This window comes from Rhipicephalus sanguineus, chromosome 11, assembly GCF_013339695.2.
Source record: "Rhipicephalus sanguineus isolate Rsan-2018 chromosome 11, BIME_Rsan_1.4, whole genome shotgun sequence".
Classification (NCBI taxonomy): Eukaryota; Metazoa; Arthropoda; class Arachnida; order Ixodida; family Ixodidae; genus Rhipicephalus; species Rhipicephalus sanguineus.
Window position 1 is genome coordinate 94,977,173 of NC_051186.1, and position 17,222 is coordinate 94,994,394.

General features: G+C 44.4%; 1 protein-coding gene across 2 annotated transcripts; it reads left to right on the top strand.

Moving 5' to 3' along the window:
- The first annotated feature begins 1,979 nt into the window (after positions 1–1,979).
- LOC119373787 (uncharacterized) lies at positions 1,980–8,093 on the top strand. Of its 2 annotated transcripts, XM_037643847.2 has the most exons (5): positions 1,980–2,482; positions 3,265–3,394; positions 3,468–3,602; positions 3,797–3,987; positions 6,944–8,093. In XM_037643847.2, the coding sequence occupies exons 1-5, from the start codon at positions 2,055–2,057 to the stop codon at positions 6,945–6,947; spliced, it is 888 nt and encodes a 295-aa protein (XP_037499775.1). In that variant the 5' UTR covers positions 1,980–2,054; the 3' UTR covers positions 6,948–8,093. The 2 variants fall into 2 exon arrangements, with proteins under 2 accessions (XP_037499775.1, XP_049266694.1); XM_049410737.1 differs by lacking the exon at positions 6,944–8,093 and having other exon boundaries at positions 3,797–5,013.
- The last annotated feature ends 9,129 nt before the right edge of the window (positions 8,094–17,222 follow it).

Below are 17,222 nucleotides of genomic sequence, written 5' to 3' on the forward strand. Positions count from 1 at the left end.
CTACCTTATCATGTCGAGAATATTCCACAAGTTGAGAAAGTAAAATATCTGGGCGTGATATACGACCGATCTATGTCGTGGAAGGCTCACATTGAATACATCGCAGCAAAGGGCGTTCGGGCGGTTGGATTGTTAAGGAAGATCAGCAACAGTCGGTTAGGTATGCGAAGAAAAACGCTTTTATCAATATATTGCATGTATGTTCGCCCAGTTCTTGAATTCGGGTGCATATTATATGCTGGGGCTCCTGCTTACAAGCTTCATCCTCTTGTAGTTATCGAAAGACAAGCCTTGAGATTATGTTTAGGTCTTCCTAAATTTGTAGCAATCCAGGTCTTGTATCTGGAAGCTAGGCTCCCCTCATTAGCTACCCGTTTTAAGTTGTTAGCAGCTCAGTCATTTCTAAGGCTGTATGAATCCCACGTAAGACGTTCAGCAACAGTTTTTATTGCCAGTCCTGAATTGTTTTTTGGAGTATATTGGCCGAGATTTCATACGCCTCAAATTCTGGTTATACAGAGCCTTCTTGACTTTTTAAACGTTCAAATTAAGGACATGCCTCTAATCAGTAATAGTAGCAACTATATTAAATACAATCTGACGACATTGTCCCAAAAAATGCAAACCTAATATCGTCCCGCTTTTTAAACGCTATATTAAGTGATTACCTGGTACATATGCCAATAAAGACAGTCATAGCGACTGATGCTTCACAGAGTGAAGAAAAATGTGGAATTGGGATTTTCTCCCCTGCTCTTGATTGGTCATTTTCTCTTCGCCTTCCAGATTTTGTGCCCGTATTTGTAGCAGAATTTTTTAGCGATCATTCTAGCTCTCCGTAAATTAACAGCATCAATAAAGTCTGCAGTAATTTTGACGGATTCTCAGTCAGTATGTTCCTCCCTAACTGCAAATGAGGAATCGAACGTTCTGAGGGTTTTCAAATCATTAGTCCCGCCGCATATAAATTTGATCAAGTTGGTTTGGGTTCCAGGACATAAAGGGCTAATTATGAATGAAATGGCAGATACGCTAGCAAAGACATCTTTGAATGGCCCGGTTATTCAGGTATTACCGGCATCAACATTCATTATAGGTGCGAGATTAAGGAGGAAACTGTTGTTAGATGAATTTTATGCACCGTCAATAACGGACACATGAGAATTGCAGCATTGGAATCATTATTGGAATAGTAAAATATGTCAAACAAGAGCAATTGAAGTCGCAATCACTAGACTACGCTGTCAGACTCCATACGTAATTTTTTATTTACACAGAGCTGGTCTGGCAGCTTCCCCTAATTGTTCTTCTTGCGGAGTACATGAGTCAACAGAACATTATCTGATTCACCGTAACAGATACTCCTCCTTGAGCAAATTGACTTTAGGTACAGTCTTCCGACTCGTTAGATTGGAGTTAAGTGCACCAAATGTACTTTCATTCGGGGCTTTGTCCCTTGGATACAGTGACGGGAAGATTGCCGATGCCCTGCAGGAGTTTATTAAAGGTTCATAGAGATTTAGGCTATAGAATCAATCTTTCCTCTTGTTTTTCTACTTTTCAAAATTTCATTATTCTTTTTTAATCAAATTCTCCGCTTCATTGTTTATATGATTTTCTATTTCTATTCTTAAATCATTTCTTTTCATTTTACTTCTTTCCTCTTAAATAGAAAAATCTACGCTTTACTTTAACAATTAGATTTTAAAAAAACTATCCGGTTCTTGGCGAATCCCCCAGCGTGGGTGTGTGCCAAAGGTATAGCAACTACACTACACTACACTACACCTGCAGTAGGCATTCTAGGATAGTTTGAAACGGCCAATGTTACGCGCACAGTCGTTCGTTTTCTTACGGAACTGTATAGACCCTTTCAGTGTTTACAAACAGAGGGCGCGCGCGCTCATTGGTTGAACCCAGCAAACTTCCGGTCGAGCGACTTCCGCCCGTTGGAACGTTGCGTTGCGTTGTGTGTGCTGCGTGCCTCGGTTGCCTCGGTCGTCGTAATTCTTACGTTAACGTGTTTTTTCTTCGCTCTGTGGAAGCGGTTCTCAATGTCCAGTGAGTACTTCAAACAGCTCGACGCCGAAGCTCGTCAACGGTATCGGCAGAAGCTCATGTTCGAGGGCCAAGAGCTGCCCGATCCACTAGATGCTGATGTGGTGCGTTTCAGCTTCTCGTCGGGCTGCAAGAACATTCCACCAGTGTCCGCAGCGGATATTTTTGTTTATTTGGTTGAGGGTGTATGCTTCTACACCAAAGAACAATTTAAGAACTTCAAGCTAAGTGACGCGTACAATTCATTCGTGAACGGGAAGGTGAAGCGCGTCTCGTCTTTTAAGGCTGGCAAATGCGGCGAAGGTGTCGTCCTGATCGTGGCATCTGTGGAGGCGAGCCAAACTCTTTCTAAGACGTACCAGTCTTGGTGTGTGGTGAGGGACGACGGTGCCGTCGCAAGTGCTCACTGCACGTGCATAGCTGGGTAAGTGCATTGTGATAACGTTTCTTAGGAGCTGATTGAACGTGTTGGCAATGAGAGTGTCTTCGTGGACATGACTTCGCGTGTTGTCATGAATGAGTATCGGCGAGCTTAACCGCGCTCGAGTCGTGTGTGTGCATGTGTGTGCGCGCGGGGGGGGGGGGGGGGAGGCGCTGCAGAGAGTAGTTTCTTTTCCTTGACCGGTCCATAATTTAATCCATTATTTTGGCTAGGTTTCATAAGTTTAGAAAGGTGGGTTCGTTCTGCGGTACAGTGCATGTTGCGTCAAACATTAAGAAAAGACAATTTTGTTGGCGTTAAATGGCACAGTGGGCAAGATGGAAGAAAAAGATGCACTCAAGATGCTAATGTATTGCACCTATCCCGTCCTTTTGTGGATGTGCAAGGTGAGAAACAGGGAGCTGCATGCATGCAGTCTGAGAACATAATGAACCTGAATCGGCAAAAATGAAGTCACTGAAGAAGCGTCCGCGATCTGAAGAAAAGTGTCCATGCTTGCTGCGCCGAACTTTTAGCTTCTGAATGCGTAAACAGTGTTTCATTTTATTGCATAGATCAACTTAGTGTGTCGACGCACCCTACACATGCTTAACGAAAACAAACAAAATGCATGGTGCTCCTTCCCACTTCCCCTCGAACTCACATCCTTTTTTTTTCTGGCATTACCACGAGTGCGTTTATTTCACAAACTAGTGTTAAACTTAAATTACCAGCCATGTATTTCCATGCATTCTTTAAAAAGTGCTTATGCCGTTGTTTTGCAGTCTTGGAGAATGCTGTACCCATGTTGCTGCCTTGCTTTTTAATGTGGAGGCAACTGTCAGGTACGGCCTTGACAAGCAGTCACCAACAGATACTGCCTGTGGGTGGATTGAGGTGACGAAGAAAGCTGCAGTAAGTATCACGGTTATGCTTGTTCATTGTGTGCTTCAGTATTACAGGTAAACCAAAAAATTTGTGCTTTCAGGCGGCTCCAGTTAGTGACATATTATTTTTCAAGCCGAAAATTGGACAAGGTGTACCAGATGAAACACCAAGACCCAAAGAAGCTGTACCCACTTGGAGTACGGAGCAACTGCACAGCTTGTTTCATGAAGTAAAAGTAAGACTGCTCAACTCCATCCCATCATGTGAGCACGTATAGTTCAGCAGTGGATGATATCTTAATGAGACATTCCCGATTTCTCAGCACTAGGTGTTTTTCATACTTATGTCAACAAGCTTAAAAAGTTCCATTTCTAAAATGCAGCTCCTCAGCAACCTGTAATATTCATGCATTTCTTTTCACTCTTGCAGTCACTTGAACCAAGCACACTGCTCATCAGCTCGATTTCTGATAGCGAGGAAACTGATTCTTCCCCAGAAACAAGTGAACAAGGTCCTGTGCAGGCAGTGAACCAGCAACTGGCAACGCAGCTTCCAGTTGGAGGCATGTACTCTGGCATTGACGCAACGGCAGCCAAGGAACTGCGCTTGTCAAAGGAAAGGTGCGCTTCTATTGAAGGAGCAACACGTGGCCAATCGCGCTCTTCAAGATGGATAGAGGAACGCAGGGGACGAATTACAGCTTCCATATTGCACCGTGTTGTAGGATGTAAAACTGGCACCATGGGGTTAGTCGCACAAATAATGGGCTACATAAAGGCACCCCGAGTCGCAAGCATTAGATGGGGATGCGATATGGAGCCGAAAGCTAAACAAGTGTTCATTGAACATGAAGCCAAAAAGCACAAGAATTTACAGCTTCACGAATGTGGCCTTTTTGTACTAGGAGACCTTCCGTTTCTTGCTGCATCACCTGACGCTATTCTGTCATGTAGCTGTTGTGAGAAGGCAATTCTAGAAGTTAAATGCCCTGCTTCAGTGAAAGATGCTTCTATGAATGATTTGTCAAAATGTTTGCCATTTCTTGATGACATGATGAAGCTGAAGCGAAACCATGCATACTACATGCAAGTACAAGCAGAGATGGCTGCCGCAGGACTAAACAAAGCATATTTTGTTGTCTTCACTGGTCCTGCCATGACAGTTGAAATTATAAAGTTTGATAGAAAGTTCTGGGAAGACGCAATATTAAAGGCAAAATCTTTTTTCTTTCATCATGTTTTCCCTGAGATTCAGTGCGGAAAACTATTGCAAAAAATTGAACATGCCAAGCTCACATGTCATTGTCATGGTGCCAGAGCAGGGTGTGTTGTAGAGTGCTCAGCTTGTAGTGCCTGTTTTCACTTACGATGCGTAAAACTGAGGAGGGTGGCTAATCCATGGATGTGCGTTAAATGCCAAAGCAAATGATAACATAGCTTCAAGCGTGTGAGCAACCTCTCTTTTTAATTTGATTTTAAGCAATTTCATACCAAGACATATTGTAACTGATGACTACTACACCATAATCATGAACTATATCCATAAGAATAAAGTTTTGTTCCAGAGGATGCTTAAACATTTTTTAGTTGAAACGTTTTGCACCATTAAAAGTCCCATTCGCAGCAAGCTGATCATGATTTTTGTGGTGAAATGCCCAGAAAAACATTTACCCACTCTGATACAGTTGTGAACAAGCAGAACTACAAGTTTTATTTGCTCACGTGCAGAGTACCCATTCAAAAGCAGGCCTCTTGGTACACTGCTGAATGTTGATTTCGTGTTGGAATGCAAACATGAAACAAAAACACGAAAAGTTACCCAACAACTCTTCTAAACAAAACGTATATAAGTATTATACAGTATAATAGTGTAACTCATACATAGTGAAAATCGGCTTCAGTTTTTTTTTCAAAAGCATGACAGAATGACGATTTAACTACATCAGTTCCATGTGCATGTGGCATCATATAAGATATATCTCGCAAGAACACTTGCTAGATAATTCTGGAACATGAATTCAAGGTGACACACAGAATATTGCACACATTCTCTCAGAAGAGCCAATTACACAGTGTAATACATCCCTGGAAGAAAAAGATAACACATTCCTTTTTATAGTCTACTTCTTGGTCACATGTGCTAAACAGCCACTATGTGGTCAAAAGAGCGACTCATGTGATACCCCGCAACACAGTGCAGTATTTTTACCAGTACACTAACAAATCGTGTCGTACACTAACAAATCGTGTTCACTGCAAGCTGGAATAGCATTTAATTGCTATGAATGTTCCGCTTTAAAGAAAAAAACCTCTCGGAATGTTTAACCTTTGTAAAAGAAGAATGAACGCTGCAGGATACAATAAAAGAACTAGTACGAAATCAGGTGTGAAATCTGTTACACATGGACAGCATTAACAACCGTCATCTGTGCTGCTTTGCAACACCGTGGTACACTTAAAAAGCACTTGTGTTCAGCACAGGTTCTGACAAGTTTACAAGAAAACAAAAAACATATTTACTACATAACACTTTCAAAACATCACAAAGAAAATAAAACGAACGAAACAGTGCATAAATGAACTACAGGCCATGAAAATTGTGCTAATCTAACTGTTCCCACAAGAAGCTTGTGGCAGTGATGCCACTGTAGTCGTTGGAGGCGAAATGTTGGGGCCCGTCTACTGTGCAATATCAGTGCGCGTTAAATAACCCCAAGTGGTTGAAATTTTCGGAGCCCTCCACTACGACATCTCTCAATCATATCATGGTTTGGTATGTAGAGCCCCCAGAAATCAATTATTTACTGAAGCTATGATGGAACCATTATTTTGCACAACATTGCTTCTTACCTGCATGAGGGATGCTAATGATATGTTATTCTGTTGCTTTAGCCTTGAGCATATTACACTGTCATTCAAACATGTTCAGAATTCGAATTATCACTGCCATTAATAATTGGAGTCTGCAGATTTACAAGGCCACTGCATACAACAACCAGCTTGTCAATTGTGGCATAGCCGTCATCGCCTACCCTCTTAACAAAGCTAACAGGTAGCACAGTCTGAAATACTCTAAATACCTTAAGTCTTTGAATGGCTCTTTCTACGTGTATGCGAACACTAGACAGCTTCCTTGATGCTGTGACTTCAGCACCAGGGAGCTGTCTTCGCTTCTTTGTAAGTGACGGCATCAGGATCGATGCACCCTTTGCGGCAAACATTTCTTCGCACCGAAATCCCCTGTCCACCAGAAAGACATCACCTTCTTCCACTAAATCAAGCAGTCCACTGTGCAATGTTAGTTCCTTGTCGGAGACCCTACCTCCCCACGCCTTCGAAACAAATGTTATTGCCCCATAGGGAGATATCACAACAAGCAGTTTAATTGTGTTGTGATGCTTGTAGGTTGAAAATGTTTGGCTCCTTGCCGTCATTGATGTAGGCCTTTGAATGAACACCTCAGTGCAATCTATGATGCCTCTTACATTGTTGAAAAGTGTGTCATTAAAGGAAGATGGGCGATTGGCATTAATTGCACGTCGGGATGGCCAAATAACTAATTTGCTCATGTTTGCAGCTAGGACGTCAAGCCAGGAATGGAAAACTGAGCTCACGGTAGCTGACGATATGCCAAATCTTCCAGCCAAGTCCTGTGTCAGCAAGCCAAGCCGCAGCCTCATTAATACCAAAATAAACTGCTGGGTATGGCTGAGGCGAGTCATGGATGGAGGATGCCAAATGGACAACAACATCTGCAGTAATGAGTTAAACATGGCAATCGATACTAGTCCTGTGTGAAATTTTACACTCTTGTTTGTTTTTGTAACGATGCCCTCAGTAACTTTTGCATGGTCCAGTGGCACTTTAAGCTTTTCTAGCGTGGCGATTTCGTTTTTGGCGGCTTCCAACTCTAGTTCTAAACATCTGACACGCTTTTTGTTTCTTTCGTTTTCCAGAATTTGCACTGAAATATCTTGCATTGAAAGAATGGTCTCTGTTGAAGCATCGCATGCTGCTTCAGCGTCCACTGCCCCATTGCTGCTGTCAGAACCTGCATTGTCGCTTGTCTGAGAGCCAGCTGAAGCTACGGCATCCACTTGAGCAGCACATCTCTTGTTAGTGCGCTGGAAACGATCAAGCTTCTGCTGCAAGTTTCCATGAGTACGGTATGGAAACAATGTTGGAATGTAGTCTGGGTGACTTGGATTGGATGATGGTTTACCTGCAGAGCACATTGACAGAGAATAAAAAAACTGCTGAAATAATCACAAAGAAATGGGAAGTTGGTCATTGTTCCCTAAAGCAGCAAATTAAAAGCATTGAACTACTAAAAAAAGGGGGCATCAGCCACAAGGAACAATTGTTTTTTTTTTTGCAAGAGTTTGTGTGCAAATTCTGCCATGCAACTTAAAATCAGTAAGGCTGATTGTGTGCTGATAAATTATAAAACTACAATAAAGGCATACAACTGTTTGGTTGGCAAAGTTGTCCTTCATTATTAAGCTTTGATGTTTTGGTTGTTCAAAACACGAGGCTATCAATGTGGAAACTTCCTTAAAGCACTTAGTAAGAAATGTATATTTCTACCTAGTGCTTGCAAATTTTCATGGAGTGATCTCTCACTTCAAATGAAACAACAGAAAGCTTTACTCATGAAGATTAAATGCTATCACAGACAACTGAACACTTTTGAATCATCTCCCTTATGAAAACTTGCTACGCCGTTCTTTAACGGATGTAGAAATGTAATAAATGGTTTTACTTGTTTATGAAATGCATAATTCATATAACATCAAATAAACGTTCAAGTGCATTGGATGTTACATTTTTGTTCCTTTTCTGTCTGTTATCCTAATTTTCTGTAATATAATGTACGAGTTTCTCCTGCCTGTAAGTTCATGTAAATCTTGTTTGGATTCACACTAGCATAACCTCAAGGATCCAGATGTTTGCAAACGTTTTGCATGACCATACTCTGTAAACTTTCACTTGTCTACCAAAGCATCATAAAGTACAGCCCGTCGCCGCGTTTCGAAGAATACATGTAGCTATGCAATGCGCAAAAGTTCTTACACTACTGTTTGCGCTAACTGAATTTCATTAACGAAGCTTACTGTTACATGCGTGCCTCCAAGAAATCCAACACGCCGCCGACCTTAGTAGCGCGCGAATTTGGTGCTCCCCTACAGACCACTCGCGAGAAAAACAAAGCGAGTTCCAGAGCCAAAGGTCACTGCTAGAAGTTCTAGCCCAATGCGTCCGGAACTAGAAAGCGCGAGCTAAGTGAATACTGAACTCTTAACCTTGTAAAAACTACAGGAGCACTACGTTACGGCGATGTAGTAGGCGCGGTCGCACCATAACACGTGTTACTGCGGTTTTAGCGTGCTGTAGGCTGCAGAGCTCGCGATCCGCATTGCAAGGCATGCTTGGCTAGGTGATCAAGGTTTCAAAATGATTTACCTTGCACGAAGTGAGCTGAACAAATCCGTGAGCCTTTCGTAGGGCGCCAGTTATCACGTTTCACTGCAGCAATCCAAGCATTTCTTCTTTCATCCTCAGCAGGGAATGTAAACGCCCGCACTTTGGAGAGAAGATTAGTTCCCGAGCGCAAACTGCACCCAGGCACAATACAACAAGACCCGCGTCGCGAGGCCATGGCAGGAGACGGCTGGAGCGCCAGGAATACCGCAAAATTGGGTTATTTTTCCGCAGTCCGACTGGTCCGACGGTCGAAGCGCACGCAAACAGAGGAAAACACGGGCAAACCGGAAGCCGTCCGGGGTCGAGTCGCCGCCGCATCCGGTGACACGGTGGTGGCGCACCCTGGCGGCTAAAAGGGTCTATAGGCATACACCGAGAACCGATTGTGAAGCGACGCGCACGAGGCCTGATAACGCTATCCCGTTGTACTCTCGAAGAAAAAGCTCAAGGGTCCTCCAAGTTTTTTCTCGACCATGGTGTCTCAAGTGTTCACTGACGAAACAGCACACTCCTGGGTCTCTTTCTTTTCGGCATGGCTGAGAAGGGCACCACAGGAGCAGGTAGCTAGAGCGCTAAAAGAGCAGAAGGGAGGGAGGGAGGGAGGAATGCCTCGCATTGCCCGGGCCTAATCGCGTAGGGTCAGTTTCTCCCCTGTTGGCGAATGCATGAAAGGGGACCTCCGACACATTTAACAGCGTAGCTGTTCTTAGTCGAGGCTTCCCCGCCCGTTGGCGTAGCGCTGGTCACGTGGTATTGCGGCGTGGCGAGAGGGGGACTCGACTGGAGCGGAATGGCTGCGCCGCGCCAAGAAGGGTGAGGGCGAGGCTCGGTGGAAAGGGACAGCCAATGAGAGGCACACAAATATGGGTGAGGGTTAGCCTGATGAAGGGGGGCATCAGCTTCGCTGCTTGGTCAATGTTCGCGAAGTGCAGCTGACCGCACTTCTATTTTTTTAAGCGCCCACATTTCATTTGCGAATTGCGTAGACTGATCGCTGGGAATAACTTAGCATAGGTAAAATCACCTGATATAAATAGATTTATTTTAACCACAAAATGAAATCACTACGTCGCTGCCGATCGCGTCAACGCATAGTTGAGCTCGCCGTTAGTATTGCGGGCGGAAATAACGGAGGAGAGCGCAGACCTTCGATAGGATAAATGTAACGTTACGAGAAATCTAGAAATTGCATCAAAAATTTATTATTATCGGTGACGAAAAACAGCGCTGAATGAGCTGGCACACAAGAAGACGACACACAACACAGGCGCTATGTTGTGTTGTCCTCTTGTGTCCCCGTTCATTAACCGCTATTTTTCGTCGTCAGTATGTACCAATGAGCCCAAATTACAAGAGTGCTGAACATTATTTTCGGGTTTTCTTTTGCGTGCTTGTACATTGAACGCCAAATAAACACCGTTGCCGCAGCAACAACAACTAAAACAAAAAGAATACTGCAAAGCAGAGTAGTGGCGCTGGCTGATATTTTGCTGTCTTCTTTCTTGCGCGGGTCGAGCGTCCGTACAAAAGGATCCATACGAAAAGCGTCCATACGCTTGCTTGCAGGGGCGTAGCCAGAAATTTTTTTCGGGGGGGGTGGTTCAACCATACTTTATGTAGGTTCGTGCGTGCGTTTGTATGTGTGCGTTATATATACTCAAGCAAAACTGAAAAATTTCAGGGGGGTTTGAACCCCCCCAACACCCCCCCCCCCTTGGCTACGCCCCTGCTTGCTTGTGTACGTATGCGAGCTGCCTCGTTTCGCACATGCGGTAGGGTATCACCATTCGAGTTCAATGAATCTTTTTTTAGCGCTTTTGTGTGTTGTAATCTTTCGCCCCTCGTCTCTGAAGTTTGCGCTGTAGTAGCATCAATGGATTAACAACTAGCCCAAACATGCGCATTGTATTTTGAATTCTCTAGGCTGAATAACGTCAGACTGTGCGACCCTATCGCTGAGGTCTTGAAAATGGGGCTTGAATAATATTGGAGGGCCCCTATAAGAAGTAAATTACTAACAAAAGAAAAGCCGCGTGCACATCACATTTCTATTTCTTTTGATCTTCACTATCCTTTCCTTTGACGGCTCCCCACGGTTCCGCATTCGCCAACCACTCGCGCCCTGTCACTGCCGTGACGTATGCTAGCCAGCATGTGTCTCTTCACTGCTGCTAGTGGTCATTTTCCGGAAGTTGGTTGAACTTTAGGAATAGGTTGAAACTTATAGAGTTCCGAACTGTCAGTCTGTTCTGGTAACATGAATAACGGTAACATGAATAACATAGACAAATAAAGCTTTCACCTTAATCGTCTAAAAGTTTTTACGCCGGTTAGCGGTGTCTGTGAACAGAGCAGCGACATTTCGCTGTGCGCAGTATCTTAAACAACGATGCACCGAACAGCGACCGGCAAATGCAAGAAATGCGCACCGTTGTCGGCGAGAGCAGCGCGCGTGTGTAATTGAGCGTAATTGCGATGATTAGCTCCAATCGGAACACGCCCCCAGGGCGCACTGTCCGAGGACTCATTGAGGGGCGTGCGATTGTCGCTGCCAAGTTTGTTTCACCGTGACTTTCCATTCATAATATATTTCCCATCTCAGCTCGAGTGAGTCTAAGCAAGCACATTCAGCATCGAGTGCCCCCATGGTATTATTAAGACAGGAATTGCGGAGAGGCAAAGTCAACGCACGAAACAACACGGCCGTTTTCTTTATAGTCTGATATTTTTCATTAATGACAGCTGACCGCCGAGCGCTCCTTCAAAGCTGAGTGCAATATGCGAGAGTAGGCGCCGTGTGTACATGTACCTTGGCGGTAGTGTATTGAATCGCACGTTGGGGTCACTGGCTTTATGCTACGGCAAACGAAATGGCGTCTCAGGAGTATTGCTGCATTTATTTCACTGGCTCCCACTTTATTAACCGCCGAAACAATTTTCGTGCGGTTCTAGTCTTTTATAAAGCGGGTGTTTAGGTGATGTATTGCTATTTTCTGAAGTTTCCGAGAAGGATGGCGGTTCTTCTGGGTTGAGCGTAGTTAGAGATTAGCTTAACTGGGCTAGTTGGTACATGCTTGGTACGTGTTTGCTCACGTCTGGTGAATAAAACACACAGCTGTCAGGGTACTCCTGCTCATTGGCAAACGTCATACATCGGTTCAATTTGCGCAGTGTTCCTTTCATTTTTTTTCACGTTAGTAATGTTAAAGTTTAGCGTATTTGTGTCGAAATTGATATGTAGTTTTGCCGTGGATATAAAACTCACTTGATGAAGTAGGAACACACCTACATCTAAAGTGGTTACAACTATATCAATGTTCTGCTAAATACAACTGCGGGAAGCCGGTTCTCGACAACTAAAATGACTGGTGAGAACCGAATGTGGTCCTTATCAAAGGCGGTTATGAGGTGGTTATGAAACCTCCACGAAAGGTGGAACAAAATGTGGAATATGACAATGCCGATTGAATTTAAGCTGTTTTATGTGTCATCTGGAATAATCCAACGGATGATTGGTCAAATTTCCCTGACTAATCATGCACCGTAGTAGTAATCGTAGCTTTGAAAACCTAATCATCGTTTCTGAGAAAGTGTAATACTTGAACGAAACAGCATTTGTCCAGCCGTGAGAACAACGCCATTCACGAGCACCATTCCAGAGCGTTTCATTGGGCAACAATACTCCATTGAAAAATTCAGAATGTTGCGCTATTCGTTTGTGCAAAAGTGTGCGACCATCTCCTCATTTTATTAGAGCTTTAAAGGGACACTAAAGGCAAAAAACAACTTATGTCGGAGTGAAATCTCAATGTATGACGACGTCTAAAACGGCAATACTATCAACAGCAGTGCCCTACTTACCGAGAAATCAAGCTAAATGTATCACACGATGAGCGCCACGAGTAGGACATTTTGGAAATTATCGCGATGACGTGAGAGTGTGCGACTACAATTAAACACTCGTAATCAAACGATCTGCAATAAAAAAGAACCTTCCGTGCATCAAGAGGCGTAATAAAATGCGGCATTTTCGTGTATGTTTGATTAATGGAAAAAAAGAACCGCTTTGGCGTTGCCATGGGGAACGGCGCGCGTGGTTCAAAAGTTCTGTTTTCGCCGAACTGAGGTGCGGCCGGCTTCGCTGACCCGGTGAGGTACCACTGAGGTGCGGCCGGCTTCGCTGACCCGGTCGCACCTCAGTGGTAGTTTCGGTAATGCGTACTGCCGCGTGTGTTTTGCACACTCGTGAAAATCGCTCTGACAGAAAGTTCGACGAAATACCGCATGCATGTGATGTTGCCTAATGGCCGAATGGTGCACGCCGCAAGTGCACGCCGCCGTGCAGTAAAGGAGGGCGACGTTGGCACGGCAACAGTGACTTCACAAACACCGCTTTCAGGCGGGTGATTTGAAGTGCGCTAACGCGGTGCGGACCACAAAACGTGATTTTGTTTCAAAATAAGCACTTCCTTGGCACAAAAGTTGCACTACGAGATTTCTGGACCGCTATTTCAACAATCAACGTCGACTTAATATTTGCCTTTAGTGTCCATTTCAGCATAAAACCATGATCGCTTATCGTAGAGATGGGAACCGCAATCAGATTTTTATTATGACACTGGTAAAATTACATTATATTTATCAGTCGGATTAAGTTATGAAGTTCGCAAGTGGCATGGAAATTCATTCAGAAATCAAAACTGAAAGAATACTAGCGAAACAGGAGTTCTAACAACTGGTTCACAATTATCCTGGCTAGTGAAGTTAAATGCAGCTGAATATATTGTTAAAGGACTAAGCCGCCTAAAGTATACTTCGTATATATATGTGGCGAGTAAATACATATGCTTAATTAGCACACGAAGTAACAACTACTAGCACAGTAGAAGCTAATTGAAGTAAAGTGAATCACGCATAGTAGATTGCTCTGTAGTATCCAGCAAGTAAATGCTCTTTATTAAAATGTTCTGAGTACACTGCCACTATAGTTTAGCTATCTCACAATTGATCGTTTACGAGACACCAGTGCGAATGTTTACAGAGTTCGTAATGGTTAGAAATCTCCCACAGCTTAGGCTCCGAAAACAACGCAGGCTATTTCCGCAATTTAAACATTTCCGTATTGAGAATGAGGAAGGGAGAACATAGGTAAATGTAATAAATGTGGATACTTTATTTCAATAAATAAATTACATTGTATGTATAGGTCAAAAGAAATGTTTATTCCATTTCCATCAGTTTGATCCTATAGGCGTCCTGTCAATATTATGGGCGGTATTTTCAACCGCGGCTGAAGACACAGCGTAATTATTTCTATAAATTGGGTGGCAGGCACATTTTATGGTAAGGTTGCCTGACGATGGCTTCCCAATAATCGTGAAAGCAAAGAGAGTAGCAGGGTGCTCTCGCTCAGAAAACTGTCATTGAATCTTTTTTTAAACAAGGTGGCGTCACGAATCTCTAAGGCGGGAGATGTTGTCTCCCTGTCTTGTTCGTTCATAATTTGCCCATGTGACGTAGGCAGAGCTGCCAAGTGATTGTATAAAGCAATGCCTTAGGGTTTTGACAGACAGCCAGCCGGCATATCGGATGAACTACGGCTTTTATACCATCCTTCACAAACCCAAGTGCTGCGCTGAGGATTACGGGCCTAATCAAATACTATCGGTGTAAATTTACATATTTTGCGGGCAGAGAACACAGTTGTTGGCACTACTGAGTCTGGTGCTCTCGAGTCGTTAATGCTTTGCCTCCGGAGTGAATGGTGCACTCTTCAATGGTGCCATAACATCCACTGAGGCAGTTCCGAACCAGGTGGCAGCGCCTCACGTCAGAGTCATATCTCGCCGTCAGTTGATTCTGTTCATCGCGGCATTTGAACGATAGCTGGGTCACCTTGCAGGGGCTGTCTTGCCCGTCTTTTTCCTTGCCTGCATAATCAGGGGTGAATAAATGCTGTAGCTCCAGCAATTGATGGAATTGGAGCAGAGGTTTAAACGACATCCCCCCCCCTCCGGCATTTTCTGTCCGGTTCAAGCATCAAGCGAAATTTTCACAAGCGGCTTGCATCCCTACAACCTTCATGTTATTTTAAAACAAACACTAAAGCTGCGTTAAAAAGATCATACTTAGAGCAGAAATAAGCCCGCTGGAAAAACAAATGAAAACAATTTTACATGTGAAAGCTTCGCAGTAGTATTCATGAAGCACGGCTTATACGGCATCCACCTGTAGGTACAATGCACAAATTATTTTGTGTGATTTTGAACGTGTGAATTTGTGAAACGCAAAAAGCATGCGTGTGTGCATGTGTGTGTGTGTGTGTGTGTGTGTGTGTGTGTGTGTGTGTGTGTGTGTGTGTGTGTGTGTGTGTGTGTGTGTGTGTGTGTGCGTGCGTGCGTGCGCCCGCGCGCGCATATTTATGAACTACAGGTTCTGAAATTAGTCCGCACACACTCAACCCAGAACGCCGGGCATTCTGAAAGCCATGCATAGCCTATTGTGAAAGTTAAAGGAGCACTGACACAAAATTTCGAAGGCGAGATAATGAGTGAAATAGACGTATGTGGAGCCGTACACAACGTCTACGAAATATCAAGGGCCAATATAGCCTAGAACATATTTAAAATCAATTTTAAAGGGCATGCCGTGCGACTGAGCGAGATGCGAGCGCTTCGCGACGCCGACATCAACGCGGAGTATGTGTACACAAACCTACGTCACAAGTTTGTGTTGGCTGGTTGTGCCCTTGCGCTTGTGCCGTGCTACCTGCCATTTCTTCCTCCGTGCCTGCGGCTTTGCGTGTGCTAGTTGTGTTCTCTTCCGCTGTTCGCCCATCGTGCCCGTTGGCAGATGTTATGGCCCGCCGCTCACGCTAGCGGCAAGCCTGCCGCAACCGCGCGATGCCGCAGAACGTCGGCCGTCGCCGCACGCGCGAGAGCTGTCCAACTTGCACGACAAGCTTCGCCGGCGAGGCATTCGCGCCTCCGAAAAACATGGCCGCACTGCCAAAAGCGGTTGTCGTCCACTTCGAATCTATCAAGTGGCCGCCGTGCGCTCTGTAACGTGTAAATTCCGAACTGATGCTTCCATTTGCTTTAGATTCATGTCCTTAAGCTTCGACAGCAATGTATTCGTCCCGATTCGGCGCCGTTTTTGAGAGCCATAGTCAAATAATCGATGCTGTAAGCTTAGCGGGTGGAGATGGGCGCTTCCGAATGCTCGGAGGACATAGATTACGCGTTTGTTAGTTGTTTCTAATCCTCCATAGCTGGCGCCACTTGACCTGGTTCGGGGCCCACCGCACTCACGCTCGCGAGCCGCCTACGTCACAATTTTGCGTGTTCACGTGGCCAGCTGTTGCTACCCGTCCTCCAGAAGTAGCTGCCTAGCTCGGTGCTCTTTGAAACCGAAACTGCGACTGGGCGCTCTAAAAACGTCTCTAAATAAATAACCGTCGCGCACTCGCGCAAACGAGGTTTGTAGCCGTGATAAGTGGATCATAAGCTATCAATTGCACCAAAAAAAAACAAGGTGCGAAATTTTTGTGTCAGTGCTCCTTTAAGAATGTAGGCACGGCCGCAAAAGAACAAAGACGATACAAACGCAGTTTAATATTGGTGTCTGCAAGCCTAAGTTTTTCGATATACCCCTAGCAACTGGGTCAGCCATCCACCATTCCAGACTTGCTGCAATTCACAGCTGCGTTGTCTAATAATCGCTAATATCTCCTGGGTGTTTCGACATCTCCCGTCGCAAAACTTTCCGTATGCAATCCACACAGTTGATTTTACGAAGTTGCTCTTTCAGACAACCCTCCAAATTCCTAGTTGTAAAGGCACAGATAAAATATATTCGGCACACCCTACGCGTTGTGGGAATCGGTTTCATGCGATGTAGTGAGCAAGTACTTCTATGCTGTATTTTACGCCTTTGAGCCAAGTGTTGCGAGATGGATCGACGTGTTTTTGTAAGTGTAGCAGATGTGTGCAGATGGTGGGCTTACCAGGAACGTCGACAGCACTCGCGTTTAAAGAATGGTGCGACGTGGTAACGTTAGAGTACATAGGCCAGTATTATCGAAACTAAGTGCACTTTATGGTGCAATCATGTGAATATCATACACATGATATTCCTCCGGGGCTTAGAAATGCTTGAATATAACTTGCTGAATCACAGGATTAAAAATGCAATGTACATTAGACTGCTATAAAAGCAGATCCAACACTGGAATCACAGACGTTAATCTGATATGACGTCTGTAATGTAGGAGTACACATGTAGTGTTTATTGAGTTCTTGTAAAATTAGATAGCCAGCGCCACAATCACAGTTGACGTCGCACCGCGTTAGGCCTGCATAGGCTGTTTTTCC

Coding starts and splice junctions, on each gene's coding strand:
- LOC119373787 (XM_049410737.1), top strand. CDS start 2,055: ATGTCCAGTGAGTACTTCAAACAGCTCGACGCCGAAGCTCGTCAACGG. Junction 2,483..3,264: donor CACTGCACGTGCATAGCTGG/GTAAGTGCATTG, acceptor GTTGTTTTGCAG/TCTTGGAGAATGCTGTACCC. Junction 3,603..3,796: donor GCTTGTTTCATGAAGTAAAA/GTAAGACTGCTC, acceptor TCACTCTTGCAG/TCACTTGAACCAAGCACACT.